This window comes from Vipera berus, assembly GCF_964194415.1.
Source record: "Vipera berus genome assembly, contig: HAP1_SCAFFOLD_28, whole genome shotgun sequence".
In the NCBI taxonomy this organism is placed as follows: Eukaryota; Metazoa; Chordata; class Lepidosauria; order Squamata; family Viperidae; genus Vipera; species Vipera berus.
The window spans coordinates 672,433-695,702 of record NW_027673655.1 but is presented as its reverse complement, the minus strand read 5'-3'; the positions used below and the strand labels follow the sequence as shown (position 1 = coordinate 695,702).

At 43.2% G+C, this 23,270-nt stretch overlaps 1 protein-coding gene across 1 annotated transcript; it reads left to right on the top strand.

Annotated features, from left to right (window-relative positions):
- Positions 1-2,949: 2,949 nt before the first annotated feature.
- Positions 2,950-22,995, top strand: LOC308679204 (vomeronasal type-2 receptor 26-like; the record flags this gene model as incomplete). Its single annotated transcript, XM_081346796.1, has 4 exons — positions 2,950-2,979; positions 13,290-13,416; positions 16,356-17,262; positions 22,737-22,995. The coding sequence occupies 4 exons, from the start codon at positions 2,950-2,952 to the stop codon at positions 22,993-22,995; spliced, it is 1,323 nt and encodes a 440-aa protein (XP_081202922.1).
- Between the last annotated feature and the right edge of the window lie 275 nt (positions 22,996-23,270).

The following is a 23,270-nucleotide window of genomic DNA, read 5'->3' as shown; positions in this document are numbered from 1 at the left end:
GCTATGTGAGGGATTGTCACTTACGGTTAGTGACCGTTCTGGAAATCATTTCCTTAATTGATTGATGTTCCGTCTCACTAGATGCCCTCCCTCCACCCCTACTGTGTAAGATAGGGGCCCCATTTTGTCAACCAACCTCCCAGGAACCCACAAGTGTCCCGGTCCATAGTTCCTGGCCCAGACCATGTCACCTGGTTGAAGTCCCCTTGGGGGCTCGGATTGAGCAGCATCGGATGCCACTCTGTCAGGGTGCAGTCTGTCCAGTTTGGTGATGAGGCATTTGCAGGGCTTTTCCCCATGGAAGTACAAGGTGTGGAGTGCTGGCAAAGTAAAAATTCTGTGAGCCTGTGATGCCAGTCACCTGTGATGATGCACTTTAGTGAGTCTTCAGTTGTTCTCACCATCCGTTCTGCTTGACCGTTGGATGACGGGTGGAAGGGCGCGGAAGTGGCATGTCTAATCATGTTTGTTCTCAGGAAGGCCTGAAATTCAGCAGCGGTAAATTGAGTCCCATTATCAGATACTATGACATCAGGAAGCCCATGAGTGGCAAAAAGTTTCCTGAGTACCTGGATTGTTTTGGCCGAAGTCATGCTAAAGACTGGAACAACTTCCAGCCATTTTGAATGACTATCAACAACAATTAGAAAGAACTGCCCCTGAAATAGGCCAGCGTAATCGATATGTACTCTGGACCAGGGCATGTGTGTTGGCTCCCATCTGTGAACAGGTGCCTGAGGCATCTCGGGTCTAGACCTTTGACAAATATCACACCCATGTACCTGCTCTTCAACAGCCTTGTCTAACCCAGGCTACCACAGGTAGCTCCTTGCTAACACTTTCATGCGCACTATGCCAGGGTGTCCCTCATGTAGAGACTGTAGTACCCTATCTCTTAAGACAGATGGTATGATAACCCTATTTCCCCATAGTAAACACCCTTTGTGGGCTGATAAATCATGCCTTCTTAAAAAATAAGCTTGGAATTTAGGACCCGGACTTTTGTCTTACCACCCTGTGAAAACCCAAGATAGAACTCTGCTCAGAATCTTATCTGAAGCAGTTTCAGCCGCTATGTCCCCTGCGTGAAGGGGAAATCCTGGTAACTCTTGAATGGACAGTATTTGAGCAGCAGGGGCTGGATCTGGATCAATAGATTGTAAGGGAAGCCTACTTAGGCCATCAGCATGGCCCATTTCTATCCCAGGTTTGTGAATTATTTTAAAGCTATAAGCAGATAAAAATATGGACCATCTAAGCATCCTTTATGTTTTCAAGGTTATGTTTAATTTCCTCACAGTTTGACATTATTGTTGTTTGGATTAGTTGCAACATAGCTTAGATCTCATTCTGGAAAGTATTTGTTTTTTTCTTGGTATATTCTTTCTGCAGATCTCTGGTTTTCCATGATAGCCAAAAATCAGGATTTTCCTTTCTTTGCAGATGGCTTTAGAGTCACAGTTGAGTTAGTATTTGCAATCCAGAAAGGTCAGTTCTTTTTTTTTAAGAGTTTATAATTCTCACTTTATAGAAAGCCTAAGACGTTTCCTTTTTTTGTCACAGCTCTTCTTTGTTATTAAGACATTGAAGGTCATCAAGATCAAATTTATTTTTTCTTGGGCCTTGCCAGTCTCTATAGTAGAGCAGCTGTTGTAATATTCTCATCCACCACTAGATGTCAGCACCAGTTCTTTCAGTAATACTTTACTTCTATTTTGATGATATAAAAAGAAAATAGATTCCACCGATTTCAAACTTATCCAAATTAAGTCTTACATTCTTTTTTATATCAGTATATTTCTATTCCCCCTGAAAGGTTTAATTCGCTGCTTCTGTCTGCAGGAGTGTGGGGCAAAATTCCCCCTCCTTCTCACTTTTGGAGGCTTTTTGCTTCTTGGGGTTTTTCTTTTTTTTCTCTCCCAGGAAATCAATTTTCAAATAGAAGAGAGAAAATCGCTGTTCTTACCCAGTTCCAAACATTTTGTTTACAGTTAGCTTGTAGCAGTACTTTTAGACTTTGGTTGCTTGTAGCTTGGGCTAGACTCAGAGGTTGAGCTAGCCTCTTCTCCTGCTTCTTTCTGGATCGACCACCATCTCTCCGCAATTGGCAGGACTTCCTCCCTTCTGTGTTTCCTCTATGGGGCAACTTCAGGCCCATTTAGGTTCCCCTGGCAGGCAGAAATCAGCCATAGGAGCCCCACAATCCCTCTGCTACTGCACTACTGATGTCAGAACCCACCCCAATCCACATCTTAGGAAAGAAGAACTCTTGGAGACGAGATTGTCCAAACAGGAACTTTTACTAAAACCTGGTTGACAGTGGATAATATAGACAGGATATGGAAACTGTCTCACAGATTGATACTTTTAAAGTGTCCCCGAGTAAAAACCCCTCCCCCCAGTCCATTCGGTCAGTCCTGGATCAGTCAAGTTTCAGGTGTCAAAACCCCTCGTGGGAAAAGAGAAACACCAGTACATTTGCAACATTATTACTTCCTCCCCTTCACATTCCATTCGGAGATACAACCCAGAATTCCCCGCTCCCTCTGTCTTCTCTTTCCCTCCTTGAGAATGGCAGAATCCAGTAAGGGGGTGAGATTTAGGTTTGTACAGATAGGGAGTTAGAAATGAAATATAAATGGATTCTGTCAACTGGGCAAAACTGAAAGTCAGAAATTATTATGTTTTTCCTGGAAGCTGGGAATGTTTTACTTTTTACTTTATTTTATTTCTAAAAACAAGTTCAAAACCAAAACACCAAAGTATTAAAAGCAAAACAAAACAAAACCAAGCACAGTAAATAAGATATTAAAAACAAGATATTAAAAAGAAGGAGGTCCTGAAAGTGTTTCGCAGTGGAATCTTCCACCAGCCAAGCATCTACCAGTCAGGTTTTTTCGGAACCAACCTTTACTCAACAGGACAGTCCCTGTCCTCCCCTTTTTCTCAATGTTGTCCAAAGACAATGGGGAGCACCAGGTACCTTTCCATCCCTGGGGGGAACAGACAAAAGGTTATTTAATGTGGCTCCAGCACTGTCAGAGGTGCTAGCAGGTCCCACAGTAGATGAGGTCCCTCTCACAGTTACTGTTTTTGAGTCAGGTCTCACCTAATCTGTACTTGTACCTTTGATTTTTCCTGCCTAAACATAAAACTTTGCTTTTCTCCACATTGAAACTCATTTTGTTGGATAGGGCCCACTGTTCCAGTTTGGCAAGATCCTTGTGAATTCTGAGCTTGTCTTCTGGGTTCTTAGCTATTCCTGCCATTTTATCTGCAAATTTGATGAGTTCCCCTTCTATTCCTTCATCTAAGTCATTGATGAAGAGTACTGGGTGTAAGATGGAGCCTTGTGGTACCCACTGCTTACTTCTCTCCAGGGCTTTTTTTCTAAAAAAAAAAAGGTGCTGGAACTCTCACCTTGTTAATCTTTTATTTATATAATTTTATTTATATATTTATATAATTAAACAATTATATATTCAATTCTTAACATACATTTTATTTATTGTATTTAAGGCAAATGTTCATAGAAAATTCCAAACTTTTGTCCAATTCTCATCTGGCAAATCTTCTTTTTTTTTTTTTATTAAAAAGTTTTAACATACAATTTTTCCTTTAAAAATCCCCCCTCCCCCTCCCTTCTCCCTCCCCCCCTACCTCTCCCCCCTCCCCCCCTCCCCCCCCGACTTCCCAGAGCTAAATACAAGGTATATAAAAAAAACAATCATAGACAACCATATACTAACATCCATAAACTCTAAAATCCATCACTCTCTAGCTTATATAGGATAATATATATATATATATTAAATATATATAGAAAAACAAAAATAGAAAAAGAAGAAAAGAAAGAAGACTTATTCAAATGCTACATGAAACTTCTTAACCCTATAAATCCATTTTCTCCACTCCATAATATAACGTTCTTGCGAAAAATCTTAGGCCAAAATCTACACCATCTCTGCCAGGTCAAAAATCTTTGAAGTCACTCTCCTATAATCGGCAGTTCCTCTTTCTTCCATTACTGAGCTATCAAAAGTCTTGCTGCCGTAATTAAATTTCACATAATTAGTGTCCACAACCGTAACGTCCGTAATTATCCCCAACAAAAAAACAAAAAAAAAAAAAAATTTGCGAACAAAACTTTATCCTTTGCTTAAAAATCTTCTACATATTCCACCAAATTTTTATCCAAAAAGCCTTGATCTTTTTACAAGTCCATCATACATGAAAATATGTAACATCTTCATCTCCACATCTCCAACATTTTGGCTGATAGTCCGGATACATACTTGCAAACTTTTTAGGATCTAAATGCCATCTATAAAGCATGTTATAAAAATTCTCTCTTTACGTTCCTAACCCAAATCTTTTCCCACGTGTCCATTGCGATAACTTCCTAGATGTTCGTTGTGGAAGTTCCATAGACTTCTGCTGGTCTTGCTCTTTTATTATTTTCTTTTTGATCGTTTTAAAGCAGCACGCGTCACCCTCCGCTCTCCAGGATCATCCAAAGAAATTGTAGCTTGATCTCCTCCAGCACCATTCTCCTCTGTCTGTCCATCCTCAGTCTCTTGATGTTCTCCTTCTCCAGATCCCTTTGCAGCTTCCAGAAGTGATAATGAGATTGCTTTTAAAACGTTATTATAAAAATCTCGCGCCTGCATCACAGTAATCAGACGGTACCTTTTACCTTCATACATCACCATCAACCCAACTGGAATCTCCCATCTGAACCTTATATCTCGTTGCTTGAGCTCTTGCACGAGGAATATAAAATCCTTCCTTCTCCTTAAAATCTTTGGAGGAATTTCTTTTAAAACCAAAACTTCTTGATCAGCAATCACCACTTTAGAATCATAGGCAACTTGTATAACTTCATCTCTAATTTCCCTCTTAGTAAAATAAACCACCACATCTCTAGGCAGCTTTCTCTGTCTTGCAATCCATGAATTCACACGAAACACTTTATCCATGCCTCCCTTTATTTCAGATGCTGGCTGATTCAATACCACTTCCAAAGCCTCAGAAATCAGCTGCTTTAGATCTTCCTTAATATTCTCTTTTAAACCTCTAATTCTAACAGCAAACTGCGGTGCTGGGGTCCCCACCTGCCTCCATTGCTCACAGCTCGGCGGATGCCTTAGTGGAAGCCTGGGAAAGGGCAGCCACTGAGGCACTCGACCGGGTTGTACCCTTGCGGCCCCTGACCCGGCGCAGATCCCAGCGAGCTCCATGGTTCTCCGCGGAGCTCCGGGAGATGAAGCGTCGGAAACGGGGCCTAGAGAGCTGCTGGAGGTCCAGCCGATCTGAACCCGACCGATTGCGGTTAAGAACCTACATTAGGTCTTATCTCGCTGCGATGAGGGAGGCGAGGTGTAATTACTTCTCCACCCTCATCGCATCCACAGATAATCGCCCGGCCGCCTTGTTTAGGGTGACTCGCTCCCTTCTTAATCAGGAGGTGAGGGAGGATCCCTTGCAGGGTCGTGCCGAGGAGTTTAGTCAACATCTGTCGGATAAAATCGCTCGGATTCGGACCGGTTTGGACTCCAGCTGGGCAGAGTCTGGCGATCAGGACGCGGGCGGTCTTGTCAATGTTATCTGGGAGGAGTTTGATTCTGTGACCCCTGATGAAGTGGACAGGATTATGGGGAAGCTGAGTTCCACCACATGTTTATTGGATCCGTGCCCTTCTTGGCTGGTTTATGCAGCTAGGGAGAGGACACGAGGCTGGCTCCAGGCGGTTATATCTGCTTCTTTGAGCGAGGGTTATTTCCCCACCATCTTGAAGGAGGCGGTGGTGAGACCTCTCCTCAAGAAGCCTGCCTTGGACCCAGCTGTATTGAACAACTTTCGTCCAGTCTCCAACCTTCGCTTTCTTGCGAAGGTTGTTGAGATTGTGGTGGCGCATCAGCTCCCTCTGGTCCTGGATGAAGCGGATTATCTGGACCCTTACCAATCGGGTTTCAGGCCCGGGCACAGCACGGAGACGGCATTGGTCGCTCTGGTGAATGATCTCTGGAGGGCTCGGGATAGGGGATATTCCTCTGTCCTAGTCCTATTAGACCTCTCGGCGGCTTTCGATACCATCGACCATGGTATCCTGCTGCAGCGTCTCAGGAGATTGGGAGTGGGAGGCACGGTTTTTCAGTGGTTCTCCTCCTATCTCCTGGGACGCTCGCAGTCGGTGTTGGCAGGGGGGCAGAGGTCGACCCCTAGGACTCTCGCTTGTGGAGTTCCTCAGGGGTCGGTCCTCTCGCCTCTCCTGTTCAACATCTATATGAAACCGCTGGGTGAGATCATTCGTGGTTTTGGAGTTGGGTATCATCAATATGCTGATGATACCCAACTTTTTATTTCGACCCCAAACCACCCCAGTGATGCCCTCGCTGTGATGTCCCGTTGCCTGGAGGCGGTTCGGGTCTGGATGGGGAGGAACAGACTTCAACTCAACCCTGACAAGACTGAGTGGCTGTACATTCTGGCTTCCCGGGACACCTGGGATGTTCCATCTCTTTCTATGGGGGGTGAGCTTTTACCCCCTGTGGATAGGGCTCGCAACTTGGGAGTCCTCCTAGATTCACGACTCACTTTGGAGGATCACATAGTGGCCGTGACTAGGGGGGCTTTTGCCCAGGTTCGCCTGGTGCGCCAGTTGCGGCCCTATCTGGACCGGGAGGCCTTATGTACGGTCACTCATGCGCTCGTGACCTCTCGCCTAGACTACTGTAATGCTCTCTACATGGGACTTCCCTTGAAGACTACTCGGAGGCTCCAACTGGTACAGAATGCAGCCGCGAGAGTTGTCTTGGGAGTTTCCCGGTACTCCCATGTTACACCTTTGCTCCGTGAGCTGCATTGGTTACCAGTTGTCTTCCAGGTAAGGTTCAAGGTTTTGGTTATGATCTTTAAGTCCCTACATGGCATGGGTCCGCGATACCTTGAGGACCACCTGCTGCCGGCGTCGACTCCCCTCCGCCCTGTGCGCGCCCACAGAGAGGGCCTCCTCAGGGTGCCTCCTGTCAAGGAATGTCGACTGGTGGCCCCCAGGGGGAGGGCCTTCTCTGTGGGTGCTCCGGCGTTATGGAACCAACTGCCGGTTGAGCTCCGGATGGCATCAGACCTCCGATCCTTCCGTCGCGGGTTGAAGACCCATTTATTTGAACTAGCGGGTCTGGCCTGATGGGGGTATATGGGTTTTTTATAGGCTTGTTTTATTATTTTTGTTTTAACTTGGGCACTGATTTAATTGTCTTTTAATGTTTGTATTGTTATTTATATTTATGCCCTGTGAACCGCCCTGAGTCCCTTTGGGAGAAGGGCGGTATACAAATCTCAATAAATTAAATTAAATTAAATTAAATCTGGTAATATTGAGCAAGACTCAATTCTCTGTCCATTTTGTCTCTTAAATCTTCATTCTCCAGTACTTTTGCTTCTAATATGGCATTCTTTTGAGTCAAATCTTCCACTTTTTCCTCCAATTCTTCCACACATTCAGCCACTTTATACACTGAGGACAAAATGTCTGCCTTCATCACCCTGAACTTCTGTTCCATCCTCTCTTCCATTCTCTCCTCCAATTTCTCCAATTTCGCCTCCATCTGTGCAAATTTATCACCCATTAATTCCAGAATTACCTGGGCATGTTTTTCAAGAGCATCTTGTAGATCCTTCGATGTCAATACATCAGGAAGATGCAACGCCTGCAATGATGATTGTTGTACCGGAGAGGTTCCAGCACTCCGAAGAGTTTTTGAGGGAGGTTTAGCCGCCATCTTTTTCACTTGTGACGCACTTTCACTTTAAGTTTAAAAAGTCCATCAAGCTAGAGAGTAGAATATAATAATCCTCTTCACCTTTTCCTCTTGTACCGCTCTGCCTGCTCCTTTTATTCCATAGTCCTTCCTTCAGGCAGGGGTGGTCGCAGACGCCTGGCTCTGCTCCATGAAGTCCGGAGCAGAGACGCTGACCAGCTGGGAGCCACCCAGGCTACGGGGGAGTTCAATCCTTCAGCCGCCCAAGCTACAAGCTCAGGCGGCCCCGGAGAACTCAACCCCTACCTGGGGCCTCACCCCCTCCTCTTCTCCCGAGGAGGGGGCTTCAAATTCGCCCGAACAGCTGATCGGCGCTGTTTCGGGCGAAAATCACTCAGCTGAGCCGCGGGCAGCCCGGGAAGGCTGTCTCCGGCGCCGCGCAGCCACCGGAAGTCCCATCTGGCAAATCTTCTTGACTCCTTTCCTTGCTCTTAGTATCTATGGCCGAATGTCGTCCTCTGAGTAACCACAGATCAACGTACTTTGAAGGATCGAAAAGTCTCAGAAGTGGTCCGACAAGTTTGATGAACAAAGGTGCTGATATTGTCTTAGTCTTTAATGAAGTTCTTGTTGAGGTGGCAATTAGATTCATCTGTGAAAATCCACGTTCACATTCACTTGAAGAAATAGGAATGGTATTCAGAGTCCGTATCAAATGCAACAGTTTTTCTGGATATGTCTTTTCGAGAATGTATTCACGGAATCCACGAATCATTTCTCTTTCATTTAGTTGCAGTCTGATTGATAAGTTTCTAATTTCCACTTCTCTAAATGTCAGTTGAGTATTAACATCTTCAGGCCAATGTTTCTGATCAAGTACGCGAGACCAATACGCCAACTCATCGTCTTTGCTATCAAGTAATCTTTTTTCAATCGACTCTTTCAATTTTGTATAAAATATACTGGGGTCAATGGGAGGATCCTTTTTTGAATCTCTTTTGTGAAGTAAACCTCCACGAAAGCAAAGATCACTTACAGCAGCAACAGCACATTTATAATAGGGCCCAAAGTTCTGTCTTCTTTCTTCAAAAACTTGTACCAGTATTTTTATTTTCTTATTTGCCTTATACAAGTCGATGTTGTGGTCTTGTAGATCCAAACTTAAATCTGACAATTCTTGGAGAGTGTCACACATCAATCCTAAGTCCAATAAAAATTCTGTAGATGTTATTTTTCTTTTCAAGCCATCATAAGTGCATTTATCATTTTTATCTCTTGTAGGATCATGCATTGCTTGTTCAAAATGATACACAAGGGATTCAAAATTATTCCATACAGCCAAAACTGTACGCAAACTAGATGACACCCATCGGGTACTTAAAATTCTCAGCAGCTCAGTCCCCAGTAATTCTGCACATGAATGCAACTCTCTGCTATTCTTTGGTGAAGCATGGTATATGACATACAGTTTATCAATAAATGATTGGAATCTATTTGAGTCCTTCGGGAGAAGGGCGGTATACAAATTAAATTATTAAATTAAATTAATTCCTGAAGTTTTCTTGACAGCATCACCTACTGATAATTCTAGTCTGTGATTAGCACAATGCCAAACTATAATAGAAGGAAAACGTTCTGACAGCAATTTTTTCACTCCACTTTTACATCCCATCATCACAGCAGCGCCATCGCATGCCAGAGAAATCAAATATTTTTTCAGATAATCTTCTGTCATCCCATAAGAGTAAAGACATTGGAGTTAAGGAATCAAATATTCCTTCTGCTGTTACTTTTTCAAGTTCTACCAAGTCCAAAAACAAATTTACTGGTGAATTCATTCCCATACCTTCGATACAGCATTGAACAAATACTATGAGGGTAGTTTTTTTGCTTATTGTGGTTGATTCATCAATTATCAATGAAATTTTATTATTGGATCAAACAATTTCTTTAACCATAGTTTCCCCATTTCTTCACTTATATCATTAACAATATATAATCTTAAAGGGCTTGTCATTGTGATAGAAGATTGCTACCACTGCTCCAGGGTTTGGCTAACTTAAATATGCATAGCATAATTAGATTTATTATTGCTGCTAAAGCTATGGATTAAAGGTAAAGGTAAAGGTTCCCCCGCATATGCGTGCTAGACATTTCCGACTCTAGGGGCCAGTGCTCATCTCCGTTTCAAAGCCGAAGAGCCAGCGCTTGTCCGAGGATGTTTCCGTGGTCATGTGGCCGGCATGACTAGACGCCAAAGGCGCACAGAACGCTGTTACCTTCCACTGTAGTGGTCTCTATTTTTCTACTTGCATTTTTATGTGCTTTTGAACTGCTAGGTTGGCAGAAGCTGGGACAAGTAACAGGCGCTCACTCTGTTACGCGGCACTCAAGATTCGACCTGCCAAACTGCTGACCTTCTGATTCTCCAATTAGTTTGAAATGCAGGCTTTCCCTCCTGTTCTAAACCCGCCATTTCTTATCATCTCTTATTTCAAAAGCCCTGAATTCACACACCATTACAATATAGTTATGTCTAACAGGACTCCTATCACATTCCTCCTCCTCCCCCAGTATCATCTAATTCTAAGAGTAAAGCATACGAAAGAAAAAGGCTACATCTCTATATGTTGCCAAAGCAAGAACATCCAGCATTGACATTTTGTTTGTAATTTGTCTTTTCAAGTATTTTTTTTGTATGTTGTGCTATAATTTCTTTTTGTGTGAAGACTGATGCAAAGAATGAGTTAAGCAGCTCTGCTTTCTCCCTGTTGCTTGTTGCTTCCTTGCCATCTTCTATCTTTAGTGGACCTACAGTTTCCTTGACTTTTTTCTTGTTATTAATATGTTGGGGGGAAAACCCTTTTTTAAAAAATTATCCTTGATTTCTATTGCAAGTCTTTGTTCATTCTGAGCCTTTGCTTTCCTGACTTCATCTTTTCATGTTCTGGCTGTCTGGTGATAATCAGCCTTAGCTATGTGTCCCTCTTTCCATTTTTTGTACTTGTCCTTTTTGTCTTTCAGTTTGTCTGAAAGATCTTTGTGCAGCCATGCTGGTTTCTTCTTGTTTTTTTTCAGTAGTATTCTGCTGGTCAGGGCTTTTATAATAGCATTTTTCAGTTTCCCATGCTTCTTGAGTTGGTTTTCCCCTTTAGGATTTTCATCCATGGAATCTTTCCTAGGTTCTCTCTGAGTTTCTTCAAATCAGCTCTTTTGAAATTTAAGACATTGGTTGAATTATTTTTGATTGTTTGTGTTTGCATTATATCGAATTCCAGTATGACATGGTCACCTTCCCTCAAGGTTCTGGCAACTTCAACTCCCTCTATCACTTCTTCTCTATTAGTAAGAATTAGGTCCAGCATAGCATTACGTCTAGTTCCCTCCTCCACCTTTTGGATGACAAAGTTGTTGGCTAAGTTGGTTACGAATCTGTTTGATCTCCCGCTTGCTGCAGAGTTTTTCTCCCAGCTGATATTTGGGTAGTTGAAGTTTCCCATTACTATTGTGGTATCCTTCCTACATACATTTGTTAATTGGTTGGTAAACAGTCCATCTATTTCTTCTGATTGGTTGGGTGGCCTGTAGTAAACCCCTGTGGCAATGTCACTTTCCCCCCCTTTTATATTGACCCACATAGATTCTGGACGGCTTTTATCTTGGATAATGTGCATTTCTATAGATATGTAGTGTTCTCTTACATTATGGTGGAACTGTCCCTCCTCTTTTTGTAGTTCTGTTTCTTTATCTATTCAATCTACCTATATTAATGAATATATTGAAGAATAGATGAACAAGGATTAATTTTTATTCAAATCTCCCCAGTTCTATGAGGAACAGGGAAAATTATTTGAGTACAATTTTTAAGATAATCTTTTCCCACTTAATGGTCATATCCACTGACCTTCAATTAACTTGGTTTCTAATCATGATTTCATGAAAATGTTTGTTCATATTTTGATGAAATCAAGTTATATCAAAAGCATTCCTTTAATCCATTAAGAAAGTCTAACGATATATGAAAATGACCTTGGGGATGGAGGAAAATATGCTGACTAGAAATGATCATATTTTTGAGAAGAGGATTAGACTAGAAGACTCCAAAGTCCCTTCCAACTCTATTTTTCTATATTCTGTAGATAAGAGGAGAGCCCTCAGCTGCATAAAAGGTAGAGAAAGAAACTCAGAAGGGATCCTGCCTAACTTTTTAGGCTGTAGAAATAGTGTGTGTGTGTGGGGGGGAATTTGTGCTTTCAGACTTGCAAGATTCAGTTAATTAGCCTTAAAATAAATTAGAATTAACTCCTGTGGTCAGGATTCCCATCTGTTTACCTAGGAGAAGATTTACCTGGAAACTTACTTCCAGACAAATCCATTCTTACTAGTCATCTTACTGTTTTCAAGGAGTTTATAGACAATCTCATTATTGGATTGTTTTTTCAATTATGTTGTGACTGCTCTACAATATTCTATATAATTGAGAAATTTTGTTATTTTTTATTAATATATGATTGACAAATTTTGCTAAATCTTTGTATTTTCCCCTTTTTGAAGATAGTGGTTACTCTAGTCCTCCCAAGTAAGAATACTTGCAGATCAGATGAATGTAAAAAAGATTCAAATGTGAAAAGACTACATGAGATAAGAAACCACTTTTAACACTTATGGAGTTTCCATTTTAGTTTCATCCCTTTTTGGTGAAGAATGAATTTTGCAATCTTTCTGCGAGGAAACTGTTCTTGGACCATAATGGAAATATAGCAGCAGATCTCATCATCAGGAGCTGGATGGTTCTCCCCAAAATGGATTTCATCTTTCAGCACCCAGGGAGTTTTAAAAGAGGGAGACTTATTATCAACCAAGCTGTTCTTTCAAGGCTCAACAAGGTGGGAGAAATATTGGTGTTTTTCTCTGTTTTCCAAAGCCCTCAGAACCATTTTTATTGGGCTTAGCCTAATCACCATAGTGGAGGACTTCCCTGAGAACCGAATGCAGGGAATGATAGTTTTCTTAGACTGCTTGGGAAGCTTCAGTAGCAATGAAGAAAGTTTCCTTCAAATGCTATAATAAGGAATAATGTTTTAACCTGACTAAGAGAACCTGGATCCAGGATAATGATTCTTTAGGACATAAATAAATGCAAATTTTAATATGAATAGATCATTGTCTTTAAAAAATATGGATATATGAAGAATGGAAGAATGCACGTTAATAGGGTCATGAGGAGGAACTAACCGGTTATCACTTAGTGCTTAAATCTTTTTTCAATTCCATCCCTTCAGATCTTATTAAGTAGAAAAGTCCTTTTTTTTTGCAATGTCATATACCAGAAGCAAAACTCATGAACTAAATGAAGAATCTGACAATAGTTGAATCTTCTACAACCATTTGGAACTAGTCAAGAAATATCATATATACCTAAGTGAAGACCAGAGGCTTCTTGGATAATGTCCAAGTCTGCCTCTATTTTCCATGGGTGGTGAGTCCTAATATGCTTTCTTTGGCATTCCTATTTTTTCTCCTTAGTCTCTGCCTCATTCCAAATGTGTGGAAAATTGTCATCCTGGATTTGTCAAGAGGCCTCGAGAAGGAGAGCCAGTTTGCTGCTACGACTGCATTCCTTGTCCGGATGGGACCATCTCCATTCAGGAGGGTGGGTGACACCAGAGGAAAGGAAGGCCCTGTGGAAATAGAGTTAGTCAGAACATTTTTGTGAATGTATATGTGAGAAAAAACACTTTGAAGCTTAAGTATTTTCTTGTTTATTTTCAAAATGCACAATTTCATATTTAAACAGAAGAACAACCGAAAAATCTTGAAGGAGAGATTAAGAAGAGATTGGAAGGTAAAGTAGATTGGGCAAGCTTTATCATTGCCAGGGAAAATAAATCTCCTGCTTGTTAGTTTGGATGCGTCCTTCCATCATAATCTTTCTAGGAACAGCTGAATTGTTTGAAATTTGTCTTATGTCCACTGCTTATCTTCATCTGAAGCATATTGATGTTATGACATCTCCCAAAATTGTTGCATAAAAAGTTATATCAAGCAATCAATTCTATTAAGGTCGTCAACCACTATAAGCAGAAAAATCTTCTTGAAGGATCATGGAGGGAGAAGTTTAGTCTTTCTTTCTCTTTCTCTCTCTCTCTCTCTCTCTCTCTCTCTTTCTTTCTTTCTTTCTTTTTTCTTTCTTTCTCTTTCTTTCTTTCTTTCTTTCTTTTTCTTTCTTTCTTTCTTTCTTTCTTGTTAAATATTGAAATATAAACAACTACAGCCCTTATCAAAAAAAAGGTCCAGTCATGGTTCAAAAGGGAAAAAATCACTTAATACACAAATTGATTCAATTAAAACAGAACTAACAAAGAGCATGAGAAAATGGAGAATTAATAAAAGTTGCAAGCAGTACAATACAGTACAGAATCTGACAATAGTATTGAACATCTACAAAGCTAAAGTCCTTCGCTGCAAGAGAACCTCCATTTCCCTCAAGACCTTTGAGGGCTTCTGCTCAAGATGGTTCCCATCCTGAATGACCTCCAAGAAGCCATGAAAGACCAGGCTGTTCTCCAGGTTTTGGAGCAGAGGGAGGTTGAGCACCTACTGGAGGGGATTTGGGAACCCTTTAGGATTCATTTTATGTTTTACTTTTTTTAAATAATAAGTAAATATGCAAGTAGAAAAATAGGGACCACTACAGTGGGAAAGTAACAGCGTTCCGTGCGCCTTTGGCGTCTAGTCATGCCGGCCACATGACCACGGAGACGTCCTCGGACAAGCGCTGGCTCTTCGGCTTTGAAACGGAGATGAGCACCGGCCCCTAGAGTCGGAAACGACTAGCATGCATGTGCGGGGCATCCTTTACCTTTTTAATATAGAGACACTGGGAGACACACAAGCTATAATTTGTATAAAGAATTGTTGGACGTAAAACCTGGTCCGGTTCCAAGCCGGGAGAAAGATGCAGGAGCCAGTGAATTTGGAGGCAAGCTGCAGGAAAGGATGTCTCCATTTATTTAGAAATCAGAAGCGAAATGACATTCAGCAATCGGTTCTGGGACAGCTGACAGCCTGGCATGACGAGTGGATTTTTATGCCCTTTTGGACTTTTGAGATTGAGATGCCTGGTGGAGTTATTTGATTAGATTAATAATTGTGATTTTCTGTATTCTAGTTGTCCCTATTTGGTTTCCTGGATGACAGTCAGGGTCACGGCTAGCCTTGGGGAAAGGTGGGGAATGTAAATTCTGTGTGGCTTTGTGTTTTCTGACTTCATCCTGTCAGTTCAGCCTGCCTTGGTCTAAACTGCAGAAGCCGCTTCCTCCTACATTCCTAGTGGCTTTGTTTCTCACTGATGGGTAAAATGCATCCATTAGCAGAGTTTCTTCTAACTGGGGTAACTTGAGGCCATTCTGGTTGGGGGGCAGGGATTGCTTTAGCTTCTGTGGACAATTTTTCTTTGCCTTCTCTGGGGGCATGGAAATAAAGGGGGGAGGGTTTTACGATTCTTCCTACAAAACAAACAAACAAATTCTTATTAGTTGGTCAGTGTAGAGTACGTAATTGGGATTAATAGGACAATCCCTGTTAAAATATATTAAAATATTATTTATTTATGGAATCATCATCATCATCATCATCATCTCAAGGCAGCACACACAAAATACTCCTTCTTCCCCCTATTTTCCCCACAACAACCTTATGAGATGAGTAGGGCTGAGAGAGAGTGACTGGCCCAAAGTTACCCATCCAGATTTCATGCCTAAAGCAGGACTAGAACTCACAGTCTTCTTATTTTTAGTCTGGTGCCTGAACCACTAGACCGCCCCACCCACCCCCATGTGTCTGTGTGTGTGTGTTGTGTGCATGTGTTTAAAAACAACTTCAGAGACTCTGTTAAGTTTTACATTACAGGCTTGATCTCCTGAAATAATATCAATACATTTAGATCTATCTAATTTCACATAAGGAAACCCTCTGTTTCATCTACTAATGGGGGATTTTGATTGTAATCCAAAAGACAGAGAAGTGTGGAAACCAGACATTCTTAGATGCCACTTCAGAAATTCCACCTGAACCACCTCAAAGATCTTTTCCCCATCCAATGAGATGAGAGCAGCCAATTCATGGAAGGAGAGGTGTGGTGGGGACAGTGATGGGTGCATCTCATTTCACCTATATTAGTGCTGCCCCCAGTGGCCATTTCAGATATTTGTAGGACTATCTTTCTCTACTACCAAACTAGATTTCAGGGAAAAGACATCCTCTGGGTTTGGTGTATTTAGAAATGCCATCTAAAGGACTCAGGAAACGTTTCTGGAAAGTTTATCAGATTTATTATTTATCTCTATTAATGTAGGTTCCTGTGAAGGCTCTTATTACACCAGAAATATTTTAAGTTCTATGATTTCCCCCAGTTTCATACACCTCAGCTATATAGTTTTTAGAAAAATATTTTTTTCAATTTTTTTCATGGAATTGTTAAGTAACACATCTTGGAAAATGTCCCTGTTATTAGCTGTTGTCCCAAGAAGATATTTCTTGAAAGTTAAAAGAATAGGTTGCTAAAGAAATACTGTTTTTTGACTTTCTCAGATACAGAAAAATGCACCAAGTGTCCAGATGATAAATATCCAAATGAGGAGAGAGTCCAATGTATCTACAAAATTGTAAATTTCCTGTCTTATGAAGAATATCTGGGCATCATCTTGGTCTCTTTTGCCCTATTCTTGTTCCTAACCACAAGCCTTATCTTAATCATCTTTATTAAATACCGAGAAACTCCCATTGTCAAAGCCAACAACCGGGATCTCTCCTACATCCTCTTGGTCTCCCTCCTGTTTTGCTTCTTGTCTCCTTCTCTCTTCATTGGTCAACCAAGGAAAGCCACCTGCCTTCTCCAACAAGTGGTGTTCAACATCATCATCTCCATTGCCATTTCTTCTCTCTTGGCCAAAACGATCATGGTGGTGCTGGCTTTCCTGGCCACAAAACCAGGAAACCGAGTGAAGAGATGGTTGGGGAAGAGCTTGGCAAACTCCATCATCCTTTCTTGTTCTTCAGTCCAAATTATCATCTCCTCCATCTGGGTGGGAGTTTTTCCCCCATTCCCTGACTCTGATCTCCACTCCCAGCCTGGAGAGATCATCCTGAAATGCAATGAAGGGGCTGTTGTTATGTTCTACGTCACCCTCACCTACATGGGCTTTTTGGCTGCCATCTGCTTCATGGTGGCTTTCCTGGCCAGGAATCTGCCTGGGGCCTTCAATGAAGCCAAGCTGATCACCTTCAGCATGCTGGTCTTCTGCAGTGTCTGGGTGACTTTTGTGCCCACCTACTTGAGTACCAAAGGGAAATACATGGTGGCTGTGCAGATCTTCTCCATCCTGGCCTCCAGTGCTGGTCTGCTGGGCTGCATCTTCATTCCTAAGTGCTACATTGTCATTCTGAGGCCAAACCTGAACACAAAGGAGCAGCTTACAATTAGAAGAAATGTAGAAATGTGAGACAGAGGAATTTCAACAGTGAACATGTTGTAACAGGTCAAATGTAGAAAATTATCCAAGCTGTTCTCCGTACATGAGTGGGTCAATTTTTCTTGAAATAAATAAAGGATGTCTAGAAGATTGTGAGGAAACCAATTTCTTGGAGGAGTGGGAGTAATATTGTTTGGTTGGGATTCAACACATTGCATAGAATCTGAAAATGGGTTCTTTTGGGAATTACTTTTCATGTATGCAGTTTGTCAGAACCCATATCTGTATTGCTTTCCTTTTTCTCCTTCATATTTCTTCCCTGACCCAATTTCCATTCTTTTCTTTCCCTGGGTTCTGCCATACTCCTGGAGAAAGGGGGGGAGTGCTTGTGGGTTTATTGCCTTGACTTTCTCTATCGCTACAATGTAACACTTTGCTTTCCTGTGTTATTTCTTTCTGAACTTTATTCTCCCTTACTGTCTACTAGCAAAGGGGGGAGGAAGAAAGGAATGTAATCTTCAGCAACTGGCTTATTTCTGTGCTCTCAAGAGAAGGTGCGGAAAGCTGCCTAAACACCGCTGTTACAACCAGAGCTGGCCTGATGGTATCTCCCCTTTGTCATGATGGACTTAACACTGGTTTGAAATGACTGGACGAACTATGGGGTGGGGTTTTGCTTGGGGACACTTTAACCTATTGATCTGCGTGGGAAAACCTCAGATCCTGTCTAGCATGTCTATGAGCTTCTCCTAATAAACGTTCCTTATGGAAGAGTCTGTTTCCATGAGTTCTACTTTCTTGGGATGAGGTTTTGAAGCAGGTCCTGACAGAGGTTTTCCCAACTCCACTCAGAAATGAGTGCTTTCTTCTGGCCCTGAAACTCTTATCACTTTTGCTTCCACAGAAGCCTTTCAGACAGCTCTTATTTATGAGAACTCAGATTTCATCGTCAGTCCAGGCTAGGCTACGTTGGTGACGTTTTGCTTCATTTACATTAAGTTCATTTGGAAGTTTATAATAATACTATGAGTTTATGTTACCTTTTTCAATCACAACAATGCATAGAGACTTGGTGGAGCCACAGTGGTGTTTGTAAATGAAGGCAAAAGGAGACAGATATTACTGGGAGCCCACCAACTTCTCAGTTGAGAGAAAATTTGGATGGGTGCCTTGCAAACCAGAGGGCTGTCAAGAAGACCTGTCAAGAAGAGCCAGCAGAGCCATGGCTCTTCCCCATCTAAACCAAGGCTAGGCAACCTTCCAGAATGTGGGGTTTTCTTTATAACTGCTTTTGTCGAACTGGATTTCTATGTTTCTGGAGCTCAACTTGTGGGTTCACATAGTAACTTGAATGAGAACAGGCTGGGTTTGTGTGAATGTAGCTGATAGGTCTTTCCTTGCTTAGGCTTCTTTTGTCAAATCAGAATTTCTTAGAAGTCTGAGTGCAGAAACTGGTTTGTAGTCATGTAACATAGCTAACTGAGTTATCCTTGTTCTGACCCAGCCTTCACGAGTAATGATCCACTGCTTGCTCCCCAGTAGAAACCCCTTTTATTAATAAGGCAGGAACAAACTATGTTCATGGAAGAACTCGTTAACAAGTCTTTAAATGCTGAAACAAGCAGTAGCAGTCCCAGCTCACGCTGGCTGAGGCAATTTCAATGTCTATTAGTTCCCAGCAGGAAGACTCAATTAGCACTTCAAACACAAAGAAATAGTCCTGGCAAACCTGGGTATTGGCAAAGAAAATCTTGGTAAAGAAGTCCGACTGATTGAAGTATCAAGTAACACAAACAGTTGTCTACAACCACCAGCCACTCCCAAACTCCTCCAATGTATGTTCTAGCCAGGGAGGAGCTGGCTAACGACTCCTTCTTTTCCCTAAGAGCCAGCCCATAGCCCTTCATTCCTCTCTTCTCCTCTCTGTGCTTACGTGCATCTGGGACAGGCCCCATCTGTTCCTCCTCCTCACTCAGCTCAGGTACCCAAAACAGCTGCCTCTCCACCTGAGCATGGGCAGATGGCCTTGGCTGCACCTCTGGCTCTGAGTCTGAGTCTTGCACATTGGCTCCAATGTTAACCCAGGCTCTACCTCCACTTCTTCCTACTCCTCTGACTCAGCTGCTAGCTCTGCTGGCAGCCAATGAACCACATCGATCCTCTCTTCCCACCAGCAGACATCCCTCTATACACCATCAGCACATGATCCATTTGTTTAAGCATCCCAGGCATATTGAACAGAACAGAATAACAGAGTTCAAAGGGACCTTGGATATCTTCTAGTCTAACCCACTGCTCAAGCAGGAGACCCTATACCATTCCAGACAACTCTCCTCTTAAAGATCTCCAGTGATGGAATGCCCACAACTTCTGAAGGCAGTTTGTTCCACTGGTTAATTGTTCCACTGTTAGGACATTTCTCCTTAGTTCTAGGCTGCTTCTCTCCTTGATTAGTTTCCATCCATTGCTATTCTATTCTATTCTATTCTATTCTATTCTATTCTATTCTATTCTATTCTATTCTATTCTATTCTATTCTATTCTATTCTATTCTATTCTATTCTATTCTATTCTATTCTATTCTATTCTATTCTATTCTATTCTATTCTTACTGGATTGAAAAATGAACAAATTATATTGGGAGAGGTGTTCTCACTTTTTCTTGTACAACTGGAGAACTGCACTATAAAATTCATGGATATTTCTTTCCAGGGGGCCAAGGGATTCGCCACAGGCTGTAGCAGTCCAGGTGATTTCCCTTGCAACCTCTTAGCAGCTGCACAAGTTGGGCAGCTGGCCACATAGCTTTCTATGTCCTTTTTCATGGACGGCCACCAAAATTGCCCTTTATTTATTTTATTTATTTTTATTTTTTAAATAAATGTAATGTTCTTTACAAATCCAAAATGCCCTGCTGCTTTTGTATCATGGCACAGCTGCATGAAAGTGACCCTCTAGGTGGTTGGTATATATAACTTCTCCCCCAACCATGGCAGTCCATCCTTGATCGTGCAAACGTGTCTATTTTATTGGAACCATTCATCAGTTTCTAAAGTTTTCCAGAATTCGATTCCCATTTTGCTACCCAGCTGTGGCGTTATTTTAGCTTGGGCCCTGGTGGTTACTGGAGCTGCCAGTTGTGGTTCGGGCATGACTGGTTTAGAACCGGTGGCTCGTGTGCTGTTATATTGGGGCATGCGAGACAGGGCATATGCCAGGAAGTTCTTTCCCCCCCAGCAACCGGAATTGGTGAAAGTGCTGGGACCAGCGGGCTTGCTTAGGGGTGAGCTTTCTGGGTGTTTTTAGTGCTTCCAGGTTTTTGTGATCCGTCCAGACCTGGAAAGGGATTTTATTCCCTTCAAGAAAATGGTGCCACATAAGTAACGACCATCTCACAGCGTACGCTTCCTTTTCCCACACGGCCCAGCATTGTTCCGTCTCGGTGAGGTTCCTGGATGTCTACGTGCATGGTTGCGGTACCCCGTCATTTTTTTCTAATAGTACAGCCCCCACTGCCACATTGCTTGCGTCCACCTGTATTACAAAGGGTTTTTCCGGGTCTGTGTGCCTCAATATGGGTTCGGTGGAAGAGTCTCTTTAACCTCTTGAACGCCACTTGGTATTCCATTGTCCATTTCAGTGGCTGGCTGGGTTTCACTGAGGGTTGTCCCTTCGTTTTGAACAAGTTCGTGAGGGGCAGGGTTATTGGGGCGAATGAGGGGATGAACTGGGAGTAAAATTTTGTGAAACCCAGGAAACTTTGCAACTGCTTCCTTGTGCGAGATGGTGCCCATTCTAGCACTGCCCTGAACTTCTCGGGGTCCATTCTGATGCCCTGTGGGGATATGCAATAACCCAGGTAGTCTATTTTTTCCTGGTGGAACTCGCATTTTGATAGTTTGGCATATAGGTGGGCAGCTCACAGTTTCTTTAAAACTGCTCTGATCAGGTTAACATGCTCTCTTTAGACTCGGTGAAGATATGGATGTCATCTATATAAACCAGGACCCCCTTAGCACCTCATTGAATTAATTGCATAAATACTTCAGGGGCCCTTTTGGTCCAAACGGCAAAACTTTGAATTGGTAGTACCATTGGACAATTAAATGCGGTTTTCCATTCATCCTCTTCCTTAATCCTAACGCGGTAGTATGCTTCTCTTAGGTCTAGTTTGGTAAAAAATCTTCCTTTCGATAGGTGGGATAACATGTCCTTCATGAGGGGTAGTGGGTACAGGTTACTTTCATTGATTGCATTCAGAGCGTGATAATCCATGCACAAGTGCAAAGTGCCGTCCTTCTCTCTAAAGAGGACCATGGCGGCTACTTTGGGTTTGGCAGGTTTGATAAATCCCCTTTCTATGTATGAATCTTTCCATCTCCTCCGTCTCTTTAGGGCTCATGGAGTACAGCCTGGGCTTCGGCAGTTTTGCCCTGGGTTTGATTTCTATGGCACTGTCCGTGGGTCTGTGAGGAGGAAGCTCATCCGCCCGTTCCTCGCTGAAAACTTCAGCAAGGTCTTGGTATTCCTCCGGTATTTCGGGTAACTAACCCTTTTCCTCTCCCACCAATGCTTTCTCCACTCCTGGGCTTGGTAGGGCTTCTTGGGGTGTTACGTTTGCATGATCCCCTTTTGGGAAATTGAGTTCTGCCGTCCTCCAATTTACAAGGTTTACAAGGTTCCAATTCTTTAGCCACGCCAGCCCTAGGATCACTGGGGTCACTACAAATGTTCTGTCTTCCTTGTCTATCCACCTTCCCAGGGATAGGTGGATTGGTAAAGTGACTAGGGTAGCTAGCACTCCCCCCACTATGGACCCATTTAACTGGCCGAACGAGATCGGCTGTTTCAGCCTCCTCACCAGGATGTCCAAGTTACTGCTACTGCTATGTCCAGGCTACTGCTAAGCTTGTAAGCCGCCCTGAGTCTTCGGAGAAGGGCGGGATATAAATGGAATTAAAATAAATAAAATAAATAAATAAATAAGTTCCCCACTAACATCGGGCTAATGAGGCAGAAGGTGCAGCCAGAAACTATTAAGGCTTTCATTTTGACAGCTTTGGGCATGGAGGGAGCTAATATAGTCACTGTCTTAAGGATTTATTTATTTTATTTATTTATTTTATTACATTTATATACCGCCCTTTCCCGAAGGACTCAGGGCGGTTTACAGGGTGATTAAAAAACCAAGATACAAAAGTTAAAAACAAATTTAAAAACAGTTCTATTTGTCCCTGCATAAATAAAACCCCAGTTAAAATTAAGATTAATTCTCAGCCTGGGCCAAAGAGCTCGAAGAGCCAGGTCTTCAGGTCCTGGCAGAATGAACGGAGGTCGGGGGCAGTCCTCAGCTCCACTGGCAGCTGGTTCCAAAGGGCAGGCGCACCACCCCCCCCCCCCCGCAGCCTCCACCCCCGCCCGAAAGCCCCGGCCGCGCCCCACCCGAGCAGGTCCAGGCAGGGAAAGGGGAGGGGCCGTCCCCTGGCTCCTCCCCCTGCAGGGGGGACACAGCAAGCCCCGCCCCCCGGCCTCAGGGAAGCCTCCGAGCCTCGCGCGCAGGACGCCCGGAGAAGGACGAAAGGAGCATGCGCGAGAGAACGCGGCTCGCAGTAGCTCCTGAATTCCACGTGGAATTCCTCTTTGGTGAGGAAGGCCGGAAGCCGGTGCTCCTGTCCGCTCTAGGACCTGACGCCTCTCTGGGCTTAACCCTTGCGCGGCGATGCGGACTGTGTGCAGGAACCGCCCGGGGTCAATCGTGAGCCGAGACGAGCTCCTCCGTTCCCATCATCCACTGCCCCCACCCGTCAGATCTCGAGCCGCTGGGATGGTCGCGCGAAGGAGGCAAAGACGCGTCGCTCTTTCCGCTGGCTCGCCGGGGGGCTGCCGGGGCATGCAGCGACCACTAGGGGGCTCCCTCCGCTGGCGGCGCAGTCCTGGCAGCCCGCGAGCCTCAGAAGGGAACTGAGCATGCGCGCCTGCCTCTTGCCCGCCTCTGCTTCTCTCCCCCCCCCCCCCCGGCTTCACTGCCCCCCCG